At 43.0% G+C, this 14,191-nt stretch overlaps 1 protein-coding gene across 2 annotated transcripts in view; it reads left to right on the top strand.

Moving 5' to 3' along the window:
- sema4ga (sema domain, immunoglobulin domain (Ig), transmembrane domain (TM) and short cytoplasmic domain, (semaphorin) 4Ga) overlaps positions 1-14,191 on the top strand; it is a 36,063-nt gene that overhangs the window by 10,091 nt on the left and 11,781 nt on the right. For both annotated transcript variants that reach the window (XM_048269533.1, XM_048269534.1), the window contains exons 3-8: positions 6,927-7,150; positions 7,694-7,756; positions 8,059-8,157; positions 8,689-8,782; positions 9,046-9,159; positions 10,190-10,344. In XM_048269533.1, the coding sequence (XP_048125490.1) occupies positions 6,927-7,150; positions 7,694-7,756; positions 8,059-8,157; positions 8,689-8,782; positions 9,046-9,159; positions 10,190-10,344 (749 nt within the window). The remainder of the gene's footprint in view (positions 1-6,926; positions 7,151-7,693; positions 7,757-8,058; positions 8,158-8,688; positions 8,783-9,045; positions 9,160-10,189; positions 10,345-14,191) is intronic.

The following is a 14,191-nucleotide window of genomic DNA, read 5'->3' as shown; positions in this document are numbered from 1 at the left end:
AGCTACACTTACCATATCCCATGTAAAACGGTTAGCTTGCTAGCTAGCTAACTGTGGAACTTCAGTATAACAGGCATAGCCAATTATCTCACCTAGTTGTAGGAAAAAGGCTACGTTCATATTACAAGTGATAGAATGAATGTGTGACTTATGTTTAGTTGATGTTATGACATGTAAAGTTAAGCTTGCCGAACTTATAGTCAGCCACAGGGCAGTTTGACTGTGCCTACATTCGTGACACTCCTGTTAGTAGGCTAGGCTATAAACTGGAAAGAGCAGAAAATAGGAACATAATGGTCACATTAATCCCATAAACACACAGATAACTCTTACACCAACCTTATTTTGTGCCTTTTATTCACGTTTGTTTCAATATTTAGTAAGTATAAGCCCTTTTCGCTCCCCACTTTGATGCAGCATAGGTTGCAATTATCCAAACAGCTTCCTTTCCCCTAAAAGTGGGCGTGTACATGCAGCACGGTCTAGCTAGATCCAGTGTGGTGTTGTAGTTGTTCTAACGTTACTAGTTGTTGCAACAGCATGTGAAAAAACTACAAAGTTTGTAACACCAAAAGAACGTTAATCTCGCAATAAAAAAAAATTGTCGCCGTTAAAATAGGTTTACGTTAACGCCGTTAATAACGCGTTTAACTGACAGCACTAGAATTTATTATCATTATTATTATTATTATTTTTTTTTAAAATTAAGGTGTATGTAAGTGTACTCGTGTGGATGTGTGAGTGAATGTGTGCTTGTGTTAGGTACAAGTTGAGATTGTACTGTTTGGATAGGGGTTGGACAGTGCCCTTCCCCCCACTACGCACACACACACACACACACATATTTATATATATCCACACACACACACACACACACACACACACGTATTTATATATATATCCACACACACACACACACACACGCACGCACGCACACACAAAAGAGAGGTGATGAACTGTCCTGCAAAAATATGTTGGTCTTTTTCTGAGGAAACTGTAAATAAAGTGTGTTGAAGCAGTGTGTGATTGAACACTGCACTCTGCCCTGTTTTAGGTCTGTATTTGTTCAGTAAATAGAACCTTGCAGAACATGCTTTTACACACACACACACACACACACACACACACACTTCTTGGTAATAGACTTGCTGAGATGTTTTAATGATTGTTTCATTAGCAGTTTTCAGCTTCTCAGTTCAGCAAGCTGTGTGTGTATTTGCACTCCTGAGGCAGTCACGAGACTAACATAGCTCGCACACATGCAGACACAACTCACTGGACACTCTAGCTATTTTTATTACACATTCTCCAAATGTGTGTCAGACAATTGGTTTGACTCAGTTGCCCACTTTCAGCATGTTGAGTGTATATTGAGTGTGTGTGTGTGTGTGTGTGTGAGTATGAGTGTGAGTGCGTGCATTGTGTGTATATGAGTCTGTCTGTGTGTTAATATGTAGATGTGTGCATGCATGTGGGTCTGCATTAGGAACAGCTGACGGATGTCTGTGACAGCAGCCTTGAAAGCAGCTTCCTTGTCTTCTGGCATGAAATTGAAAGCGTGACTGCCAAGATTTTACACCTGGTCTAGTATGTGTGTGTGTGTGTGTGTGTGTCTGTGTGTGTGTGTGCGTGCGTGTGCGTGGAGGTCTGTGTGTGTGTGCACTGTGTGTCCAGTCTAAGGTGACAGCATTTCTTTGCGCTGTTCACACCTGTGGATCAGGTGAAGAGGATTACTGCTCAGAGGGCCAAGGCCATTGTCCGCCCTCACAAAGGGACCGTGCACACACAATGCCCGCTGCTCCACTGAGCGAACACAGCCTGTGTGCGAGAGGCGGTACAGGGAGAGAGACCGCTGCATTTTTGAAGGATGAAATGAGGAGTGGGAATAGGAGTCCCTGCTTGGGCCCCAACCCCCACCATTATAACTCACCTCTCTTCTGCTCTGTTGTTTTGTTTTCCCTGTCTTCTTGAGTTATTCCCCCTTTCTTTCTTTTGTTTAATCCACCTCTTCTCTCTCTCTCTCTCTCTCACACACACACACACACACACACACACATACATATATATATATATACAGAGCGAGAGAGATGGGGAGGGATATATATATATATATATATATATATATATATATATATCTTGCTTCTACTTTCTCTCTCTTTCTTTTTGTCCTCTCTCTCTCTCTCTCTATCCTCCCCTCTCTCCAATGGAGGAGTCATTATTATCCCATGGTTCCATACGCCATCACAGCCTGATGGAGCAGAGATCAAAGTGCAGCCAAACTCACAGCATCACTTCACTTCAGAGAGCCTGAGCCTCTCAGCTTGAGTGTCAGCTTGGTTTTTTAGCTCAGTCTTGGTCATAGTCTTGGTGTCACTGTCAGGATGGTTTTGTGATGACTCACACTGCAGTGGCTTTAGGCATAAAGTTACAGCTATCTGAAGTCAAAGATGAAAAGATGGTGATGGTCGTCTGAAGTGTATTGCGGATTGATGTTACTTTTTTTTTGGTGTTTGCTATTGTATGAAGTGACTTTAAAGCTGCATTATGCACATTTTTACCATTTTAATGACATCTAATGTGTGTGTGTGTGTGTGTGTGTGGGGCCGCAGTTGGTTTCCACTGGCAGAGAGGCCTGCTGCAGGCATACTGGACATGGCATGTCCGTGAGCACAGCTCGGTTGTAAACATATAGATGTAATTTTAAACAACATAACATAAGCATAATGTATTTAAACAGTTCATTCAAGCCCATTGATACACTATCCATGTACAGTCAGTGTAAGCAAATCACTCCACCATGACCACTGTAGAAATCAGTGAGTGAGAGAAGTCTCAGATCACTGGCAATATACAGTGCAACCGGAAAGTTTTCAGACCCTTTTCCACATTTTTCAGACTCATCTTAAAATGGATTCAACTCAAATGTAAAACTCTTAAATGTAAAAAATAAAAGACTGGAATATTCTATTTACATAAGTTTTCCTTTTCGTTTTCTAAGGACCCTTTGTTATGATGCTTGCAATTGAGCTCTGGTGCATCTTACTTCTATCAGTAGTCTTTGAGATGCTTCTACAACTTGATTGGAGTGCCTAAATGAATTCATTATTAGGAGGGGCACACGTCTGTCTATATAAGGTCTCACAGTTGATGGTATATGTCAGAGTGAAAACCAAGCCACGAGGGCGATAGTCCGTAGACCTGAGAGACAGGGCTGTGCGAAGACACAGATCTGGGGAAGGATACAAGAACATTGAAAGTGCCCAATAGCATGATGGCCTCCATCATAACTGAATTGTCCTGTAGTTTGTTTTAATGAGAAAATTTATTTTATAGAAGCTGTATTTGCAAACCTTTCATATTTAGAGATTGGGGAAGTGCTGGGTTCATCTTTCAAAAATACAGAAAATCTGTTTACTAAAATTGTGGAACATGTGGAATGTTATGGTTTCACTTTGCTTCATGCAGTGCCTTAAACATCCTATATTGTCATACTATAACCCACAGTACCATGCGTCTAATTGCTTTGGTGTAAAGGTCCATTCACAGCTGAGCTTGTGTGCTGATGTAAGCTCTTCCATTATCTCACTTGTTATCATGAATCGCTCTCTTCAGATACCTCTTGCATTCTCTGAGAAGCTCCTGTACTGCAATCTCTCTAGTTCAATGTAATGTGGATGTTTTGAGGAAAATCTCACCCAGATCTAATATTTCCGTGCCTGTGTTTGTGTGGTTAGAAATCCCTACAGAGAACGGTTCTCAGCCTCAATTAACATGTCCTGAAAAGCTAAAATACCTTTCCTGAAAAATATTTGGTGGAACTCCCATGCATGGAGATTTAACACTGACACGTGTGTGTGTGTGTTTTTTGTGTGTGTGTGTGTGTGTGTGTGTGTGTGTGTGTGTGTGTATGTATATATCTGAGGAATCTGTGTGTGTGTGTGTGTGTGTGTATCTGAGGAATCTGTGTGTGGGTGTATGCTTCCACTTGTAAATGACCTGACTTATCTCGCCATCTGTCTGGCTGTTCGGGACACCCCTCCCATGTGTGTGCAGCACCTGTAACCATTACACTAAGAGGTGACGTAAGCATTGCATAGCTATGGCTCGCACCGTCTGTTACCGCGCATTGTTGGGCTACATGTGGTTCAACTTGTCTTGCAGCAGCGTCTGCAGGTTGTTTGATCTCTGAAGGGTCTCTACTGGCCCTCAACTGCCTGTTCTGCTGAGAGAGAGAGAAATAGAAATGGAGAGAGTGAAATAGAGAGAGAGAGAGAAAGAGAGAAAAAGAGAAATAGAGAGGGAGAGAGAGAAATAGAGGGAGAGGGAGGGAGAGAGAGAGAGGGAGGGAGGCCACGTAAGTACCTCTCTGTTTGTGTAACCTTCTTCACTGCAGTCAGCCAGGGAATAGTGTGTCTCTCTCCCTCTTACATAACCTCTGAGGTACATGTGGGCTTGTGGGAGTGTGCATGTTTGTCTCCATGGCACTCTGCACATTTATGTTTCACAGTTTGGCATACAAGAATGACAACAACCCTTATTTTGTGTTGATGAGTATGTGTGAGATGTCTTAGAGGATAGTGTGTGTGTGTGTCTGTGTGTGTGTTCTCACTGTTTGTGGTTGTTTTTACTTATGTCACTTATATATGTATACTTATGTCATCCATTTAAAACATATTTTAAAACATATCCATAGGATTTTTTTTATTAAATTACTTTTTGTTTAGTTGTCTACCATCCAACCAATATTTGCTTTTGCTCATGGCAAGGTCTTATCCTTGTTTGGGACATCCTCCCTGTGCGTTTGTGTTTGCTCAGTTTCCGGAGTAAAATAAAGATTTATGGAGTGGAGCAGCACATCCAGTTCGGGAGGGGCAGGAATGACTCACTCTGGCCACTGAGCGCTTGGCCCTTGTCTCTTGATTTTAGGTGGAGGGTGAAGGAGTGGGGGGGGCCGGGGGTGGGGTGGGGGGGGGGGGGGGTAGTCTCTCCCCCTTGCTCTCTCTGTTCTCTTCCTGTGTGCTTTAGCTGCATCTGTCCCCTAAGCCCCTAAGATTACCATATGTAACCGATCAGTTACTGCCCTTTGGTCAGCTGATTTCGTTGGGACCCAAGCTTTAAAATGGACAGATACAACACAACAGTGGACTTTAGTGTGGCCCCTCTCTTTCGTTAGTGGTGACTGACACAGTTTATTAGCATTCCGACCTCATCTTGCATGTAAACCTACTAACCCCAATAGAACACATTTACACAGACTGATAAAAACCATAAGACCCACCCTATACTCTGTCATAGAGGTGCTCTCCTAACATTCATGTCTATGTGATGAATACACTATGCACATATTTTGTCTAATGTTCCCTTTGACCCCTTTACTCGCAAACACTTTCACAGACCATCCGAACCCCTCATTGGCTTGTGAGCAGGGGTGTATTGGAGGCTAAACGCAAGTAAACGCAATTTATCCACCTCTGACATTTCAGAAATGGAGTTTATCCACCTCTCAAAAGAGTTTATTCACCAATTGCAACTTTTAATGTTAAAAAATCACACTGTATTATCCACATTCACAATATGTACAACACTCTAGAATCATTTAATACCACAGGTATTGTTATAAACATTGGACAATAACCTCCAGCATCATCAAACATGTTCTGAATGCCTATTTAAAAATCTGATACCGCATGGCGCAGCCCACCTCACTGAGATCACAGAATTCATAGTTTGCCCACCTCTTATTTTACCACTACATCCCTGCTTGTGAGGACCTTTAAAAAGGACCTCATAAACCTCTTAGTCCTCGCTCAGCACCAGTGCTGCCCTGCAGGAGGGAGGATGTCCTGGGGCAGGACGAACAGTGTTAATGCTCTCTGCCACTGGGCTCACTAATTACCAGTTCACTTGAACAACACACTGTGCTCTCTCTGTCTCTCTCTCTCTCTCTCTCTCCGAGTGTGTGTGTGTGTGTGTGCACATGCACATGTGCGTATGAAATCATGTAAAGGTCAGAAGGAGGGAGGTATTTGCTGATTCAGTAACCACCAGCTATTGCTGTGTATGCACCACAGCACTGTGTGTGAGAGTGTGTGTGTGTGTGTGTGTGTGTGTTGGAGAGGATGCGTGTATGTATGGGATTAGTGTCCTCTCAGTAAGGTATAGATCTGCCCATTTTTTCTCCCACCAGCTTTGAAAGGACTAAGGAGAAATACACAGAATGATGGAAAGTCGTTATGAGAGGACAAAAACAGAGAAATCAGTAAAGAGTGAAGTTATACTTGGACACTAACAATGCTGTGCTGGGTTGTAGAGCAGAGAGTTCTTCAATCTCCCTTATGTCCTCCTCCCCTGCTTTAACCCCCCCCCCTCCCTTTCTCTCCCTACCCATCCTATGCCTTGGTCATATTTCTCTCTTCTTTTCCTCTTTCTCATCTCTGTCTCTGCCTCTTCTCTCGTGTTGTGATCTCATTAGATGACTTGTTGTCACCCCACCCACTGATTTAGAGGCCTTCAAATCTCTGCCAAACCTGAGCTCAGAAGAGAAGCTGTCCTCTACAAACTCTCATTCATATTCATTATATTATTTTACTGCTGCTGTGGTGTGTCTGTGTGTGTGTGTGTGGTGTGTGTGAGAATTTGGTGTGTGTGTGTGTGGGGGGGGTAGAAAATGTGGTATGTGGTGTGTGTGTCTATATATCTCTCTCTGTCTTTCTTGCTCTTCTTTCTCCATGTGTGCAATTTTGCATATCTGTGTGGTTTTAGTATTGTTGTTGTGTGTGTTATGTCTGACTATGCTTTCTTACAGCTAAAGCCAAGAGAAAGCCAAGAAAAAGTTCATTGTGGCAAATGTAGTGTCAGCTTGTATTCTGCAAATTTTGAAAAATGTTGAGTAGTAATTTATGTGTGTGTGTGTGTTCGTGTTCCAGGGCTTCTCGGGTGTGAGCGGTTCCAAGGCTCTGTGGTGAACTACAGCACCCTGCTGCTGGAGGAGAAGGGAGAGAGAGTGGAGAAGGCGGGGGAGGCTCAGGGAGGTGAAGAGGGCGAGGCTGGAGGAGCAGCAGGAGGAGGAGGAGGAGTGCTGTACGTCGGAGCCAGGGGTGCTGTTTACGCCCTACAGGCCAACAACATCTCAGCCAGCCCACCACGCACAGTAAGCCTCAGCCTCCATATACTCTCACACACACAGACACACACACATACATACACACACACACACACACAGCACACACACAAGCCATAACAATCATTATTACACCACTTGTCAAGCACTGGTGTTTTATTACAGAGCAAATAGATATTTGTTTGATATGTTTTGTGTTCAGTTAAATTCAAAACATAAGATAATGATAGTGTGATTATGTGCACACTGTGTGGAATACTTTTCAAGTGAATACAGATAATGGAGCTTATTGAGCAGTTGTAGTACACCTATATTTACCAAACTAATTGTGCATGAGTATAAAGATATTGTACATTTTATTGGTTTTAGCTTTTATGACTGTAGATAGGTAGTTTATTGTCAAAACAGCTTTTTTCCATGACCCTGAAACTCTGTTTTACTAGGAGTCTAACATTATGACACAACGGTCATAAGATGATTGTAAGATGACTTAGAGCAGTAAAACTCAGGAGTTTCTTCTTTCATTTCAACCACCTCACTGACCTTACTGACCTCCCTGACCTCTCCCTTCAGATCGAGTGGGAGGCCCCAGTGGACCAGAAGAAACAGTGCCTCAATAAGGGCAGAGACAACAAAGTATGTGCAAGGAGGACACACACACACACACTGACATATACACACACACAGACACACACACAGACACACACACAGACACACACACACTGACATAGACACACACACACACACACACACACACACACACTGACATAGACAGACACACACACACACTGACATAGACACACACACACACACACACACACACACACACACACACACACACACACACACACACACACACACACACACACACCTTCCATGTCAGCACACATAAATACCTCTGTTTGTTAATCAATCTTGTTGTTGCTGTTGTTCTACAGACTGAGTGCTTCAATCACATCCGGTTCCTGCAGCGCTTCAATAGCACACACCTATACACGTGTGGAACACATGCCTTCAAGCCCCTCTGTGCATACATTGTAAGTCATCCTCACCAGCGCCTACAGCCCTGAGAAAGTAACTCTTCTTGGTTTGCTTTGTGAAACAAAGTCTTTTCTTCCAAATCACCCAACAAAAGGAACTCTGTGTGTATTTTCTTTAACTCCCAAAGGTGTCCTTCATAACCCAATATAGAAAAGCTGAAGAAGTTACTGTAGAGTCAGACATGCTCTGACAGGTTCTACAAAGTATCGTACCATAAGTAGAGAGCAGTTTAATTTTTTTGATTTGATTCTTTTTAGATTTTATCTGATGGGCTTGATCCTCAAAATACCACAGGAGTAGCATAGAGACCGCTGCCTAAGCATTTAGCTTACAGTGGTGCAGAAGTGAAGTCAGATAGTTGTTCAAGAGTGTGTTCCATAGCGGTAGTTTATTATAAACCTCAGCTGAAGTTTTCAATGGAGTCATGTTAGTTGATATAGTATTCTTGACTCTCATCCTGAAGCACTGTGAGATTGCTGTCATTAAGGTATCACAACATGTTTAGACTGTCTTATGTTGTTCCGCAGGATGCAGACAAGTTTCAGATTTCTTCTGGGTTCGAGGAGGGACGTGAGAAGTGTCCGTATGACCCTGCGAAAGGCTACACCGGACTCCTCATAGGTAAAGTAGTTTTATGTTCCTCAGTAGGCAGCATGTTGTGCGTGTGTGTGTGAATGTCTAAATGCATTATGTGAAATTCATTATCTAATAAAATTCATTATCTTATTATCTTGTCTTTGAATTTAATGTCATAATTTAATTTAAAAAGGAAACAAACAGAGGACTGAAATTACATACGCACACTGTATGCAATCATCTTGTGTGTGTGTGTGTGTGTGTGTGTGTGTGTGTGTGTGTGTGTGTGTCTTTCGACATCTCCATAGATGAGCAAATGTACACGGCCACTCAGTATGAGTTCAGGAGCTCCCCTGACATCAAGCGGAACTCTCCCACCCCCACCATCAAGACAGAGGAGGCCCCTACAAGATGGCTCCTGGGTCAGCCCTGATCACACACTTACATGTCCACAGTCCACACATCTCATAATCACAAACACTGTATTTACAGGAAATAACATTTCACACAACAGTCTGCATTATGATCCGACCAGTCACAGGTCATCCATGGAGTCAGCCCTCAAACTTAAAAATAAATGTTTTGAGCCTGTTTAGAATTTCTGTCACTCCAGTGTGTCACGCTAGCTATTCCTGGACGTTAGCCATCATAATCTGCCTTAGGCTTGATTTGCACATGGCCTATTGTAATTGTTGTAAGGGGATGATACATGGGGCAACTTTTTGAGCAATGTTGCTGGGCAACCACATAACCGGTTCCATGTATTCTGATGGGATGATAATTTGCCTATTTGCCTATTGATGATTAATGTACTCCAGAAAAAAACAAATAGACGCCCAATATAATAATAGTCAGGAACATTACCCAGCGGCATTACTCAAACAATGGACCTGTAACATAATATACTTGTAATGCAATTGTAATGTCTGCTTAAATTTACTACATTATGTGAAATGATTCGTATACTGCACCATCTACTAAATATCCATATTTATTCAGTTTCAGTTACTACACTGCATATATATATCTATATTCTTCTTACTACTACTATAATGGTACTGCGGCTACTGCCACTACATTGCACATATCTGTACATTTTGTTCATACATTGTTCATATTACATAGCCATATTTATTCTGCTCTTATAAAGTTACTGCTAATACACTGCACATACTTATATTTAATTTATACTACTCTAAACCACCTTCTTTAAACAACTGTATACTACTTTCTAAATTGCACTATAACTTTTGTCCTGTCTATGCACCAACTACTTTTTATATCACTTTTCTGCTTTTTTGCACTTCTGGTTAGACACAAACTGCATTTCGTTGTCTCTGTACTTGTACTCTGCACAATGACAATAAAGTTGAATCTAATCTAATTTATTCTAACCATCTCAGATGAACATCAGAGTGCTCATCCTTGTGTGTATGCTTGTTGCTCCTGTAGAGGCAGACTTTGTGGGCTCGGCGTTGGTGCGCGAGAGCCTCAACAGCTCAGTGGGCGATGACGACAAGATCTACTTCTTCTTTACGGAGAAGAGCCAGGAGCAGACGGCCTTTGGCGGTCAGGGCCGAGTCGCCCGCGTGGCCCGCATCTGCAAGGTCAGTCTCCCCCCAGTGACCCCTACAAGAGACTGTTTACTGCGCTGAGAAAGCAGTCATGCTCTTCGCACCTCCTAGTCTGTCACATTTCTTTTACACCACTGTTGCAATTGCTGTTGTGATTGGTGCAACAGTCCCTAACTGAGGGCAATGTGTAGTACCCCATAGATGGTGGAGGATGTTGAGACACCTACCACCTTCTCATCGCACACATCTGAACTAATCCCAGAAGAACAGAGAATAAGCAATTACAATGGTACCTCTTTCTATATTACAGCATGTCATAAGTTCCTGAATAAAGCTCCTGAAATAATTTATTATTTTTAATGATTACGCTAGCTGGATTTGCATTCTGATGGCCATTTTGTAAATAGATGCCATAGGGAAACAATTTAGTGTCTGGCTTTCTGTGATTGGCAACTAAATCCTTTGCGTAGTGACATTTAAAGACATGGGTATTCTTGTTCTGTCAGATATTTTTGCGTGTTGCACTGCACATAGGAGTGAAGGGGTGGTCTTTTACTGTGGCTAAGAACGTCTTCTGGAATCTTTGAGAACATCATGTTGGTAAATTGCAGAAAGGTTTTAGCCTCTGTTTTCAGTGTTTCTTATTACCAGATAACAGTCTGTGGTGGCCCTTGCCCAGACAGGTGCACTCAAGTTGTGACAACACACTCTCAAAAACCCAGCTGACAAACTGTTTAGGCAATTATGTTGTCTTATTGGATCAGCCAGCTGCCATTCAGATCAGACCTCCATGTGATTTTTAAGAGCTTTGTTCAATTTCTGTACTATTTGCTGAATCTATTTGCTTGCTAACCATAGGGTTATCATTTTAATTGTGCTGTATAATTATTAACATATTTCGTTGTTTGCTTCATTTGTTGATAGACGATTGATAAATAGCCTACTGTAGTAGTTGATTGGAAATTGAGAGCAATTTAGGTGTTTTCAATTAATTCGGTTCTAAAGACAATATGAAGTAATATATCATCATACTATACAGTATGTTTCTTTACAGTGGCGTGTATGCCTAGATGTGGAAGCACTCACACATGGGTGCATACGTAATGTGCATTCAGTTGGTCCACCACGCCTACTTTCGCTGTTTTACAGAAACAGCCGTGTTTCCCTGTTCAAAAAAGAAAAACTTCACTTCATTGTTATCATCAATTTACTGCGGCTTTTTTATTCCAGCTGTGGGTTCATTTGAGGAAAAATAAGAATTCACACGTATTCTGAATTATTTACACCTGGCTTGACCTAGTTACTCCTACTCATCCTGGGTTGGCGTTAATGAAACGTGTTGAGCTACAGTAGGATGACTAGACAATGCTAGGTCAAGCCTCGTTTTATATCTTATCTTGGATTTTTTAAATCATGCCTTTGTGAAATACCCCTCTAGCCTTGCCCTGTGTGAGTGTGTGTGTGTGTATGTGTGTGTGTCTCTGTGTGTTAGTGTGGCTTAGTGCTCCATTTCCCTAGTACTAGCTACAGGGGCATTCGAGGTGACCTTTGGTGCCTTCTCCTGTCAGTCACAAGGGACTGAACATATTGAGCTCATCACTAATAATGTTTGTGGCTATGCCTATCACTTTTTATTGTTTTCCAGTAGCAGAATAACCTTGAGTATAGGTCATTCAAACAATCCCACACAATTTGTGGAATTGAATATTGAATATAATATGAATATATACAAGATATGATCTAAAATGTGTTTTAAAATTCAACAAAACTGATTTAAATTTCAACATCAGTGGGTGATCAGTGGGATCATTTTTATATCTCATTTCGTTTTGGCTTCCTGTTCTTGATCTACATATCCCTCCATTAGCACCACAGCTCTAGCACAGCTTGAATTTTACCATTGAAGTAAACCCATAAAGCCATCAGTTTTGGCTCAGAGAGTTAACTCTTCCCTGAGATGGCCAGACAGCTGCCAAGCAACAGCATGGCCAGGGGACATAGCACATACCTCTCCCCCCTGGCACTGTCACCTTGGGCACACGCTCCGCCTCATGCCCTCTGGCAATTTGCGCCTAGGATGGCATCCATGGTGCCCCTTGGGCTGCTCCTCAAAAACAGTGCTGTGCTGGTGTTTCTGATGGAGTCCCACGCTGTGCCTCACAGATGGCAAAAGCAGCAGGGTCATTATGAAGCAGGCTCTGCATGTCATTGTGCTGCGCAGTATTTGTTAATTTAGGGTCTGTTTGGGTTTTGCTGTGTAACGGCTTCTACACATAGTTGCGTTCTGTCAACGCATGCCAGTGGGTGTTCCCGACGGTAGTTATGCAAATGACTCGAAGTATAACCGTAATTTGATTGGTTGGTGCCGTCCGTCGTTTGGCTTGATTGGCCGGTGCCGTCTGTCGGTGCAGCAACAGCTGAACTTCTCTACGCGAGTAACGGGAGAAACGCGACGCAACGCACAATGCAGTTCGGCAACGGATGACGTAAGCCCATGTAAAGTGAATGGGATGTGTCTCCAAGCACTGCAACGCACGCAGCTGTGTGTAGGAGCCGTTACTGTGCTCTCTGTATATCAAGCAGCACAGTGAACTGATGGAGTGTGTGTGTGTGTGTGTGTGTGTGTGTGTGTGTGTGTGTGTGTGTGTGTGTGTGTGTGCGCGCGCGCCACAGCATCAGTGTGCTAATGGTGTGTCTGAGTTCCTTGTGTGTGTTAGTTAGCATGTGTGTGTTTGTTTGTTTGTGTGTGTGTGTGTGTGTGGGGGGGGGGTCGTGTCCGTGTGTTGGTGTGTGCGCTTGCGTGCCAGTGTGGTGTCATTGTGTGTGCGACTGTGTGACTTGGCTATTTGCATTTTGAGTGGTCCAGTGACAGTCATTGTGCTGTGTATTTCTGTCACCATTATATTGGTAAAATCCAGTCTGCTGTCAGCATTGTATGCACCGTGCACGTCTGCAATGCTGGACAGAGTTTTGCGGAGGCTTTAGTGAGTCTTGTCCCCTTTGCCTCTGGGATTAGATAGATGGTGTGTGAACAGGGTGGGGTGGATAGATGGTGTGTGAGCAGGGTAGGGTGGATAGATGGTGTGTGAGCAGGGTAGGGTGGATAGATGGTGTGTGAGCAGGGTGGGGTGGATTTCGCGCCAGTGATATTATTGGTGCTGCTGTTGGATTCACTCTTAAATCCTTTTTCTCCCTTTTTCTAATTCCTTACCAGTTCAGTAGTTTTAATGAGGGGATTATCTTGTAGATGGGGTCAAACAGTTCAGCTTACTGGCCTGAAACCCAAGAGCTGAGAAAGCCAGCAAGTTTTTCTCAGATAATTCTGAAGGAGTCATTTATTGTATGTGCTAATGAGAAGGCCAATCGGCCATAATATATAACATGAACTCGTATGTATTTTTAAGTGTGACATGGCACCCAAGTCAAAAGGGATTTGTCTGCCTTGTTCAGGGTGTAACCCCCATGTTTTAGTTTTACATGAAACATTTGTGAAATATGAATTGAGAGAGAAACAAGGGATGGCTGTCTTACTCCCTCTCTTCCTCACCCCCCCTTCTTTCTATATCTTCCCCCTCTCGTCTAAACTCAATGTACCATACCACTCAATCCTTGTGAGCAGATCTGTGGTCCCTAAACAGTAGGTCGATCTGACTGCGAGTGCTACTCGTTTCCCACGGTTTCTCCCTGGATTACAGATGGCGTTGGCATTGCCTCAGTGGCAGGAGGTAGCCATCCGTTCAGACATCCAGTCACACACTCACTGGAGTGGAGTGGACCCTACTTAAGAGCTGGCTGCACTCCTGATTTCCCGCCACAACTTCCCTCCCTCGTGCCCCCGTAGCTGACGTGATTCCATTAGCGCTGAAACGTGACTAGCCGA

The sequence above is a fragment of the Alosa alosa genome, chromosome 18, assembly GCF_017589495.1.
Source record: "Alosa alosa isolate M-15738 ecotype Scorff River chromosome 18, AALO_Geno_1.1, whole genome shotgun sequence".
In the NCBI taxonomy this organism is placed as follows: Eukaryota; Metazoa; Chordata; class Actinopteri; order Clupeiformes; family Clupeidae; genus Alosa; species Alosa alosa.
The sequence above is the reverse complement of the archived record's forward strand: the minus strand, read 5'-3'. Positions and strand labels throughout refer to the sequence as shown.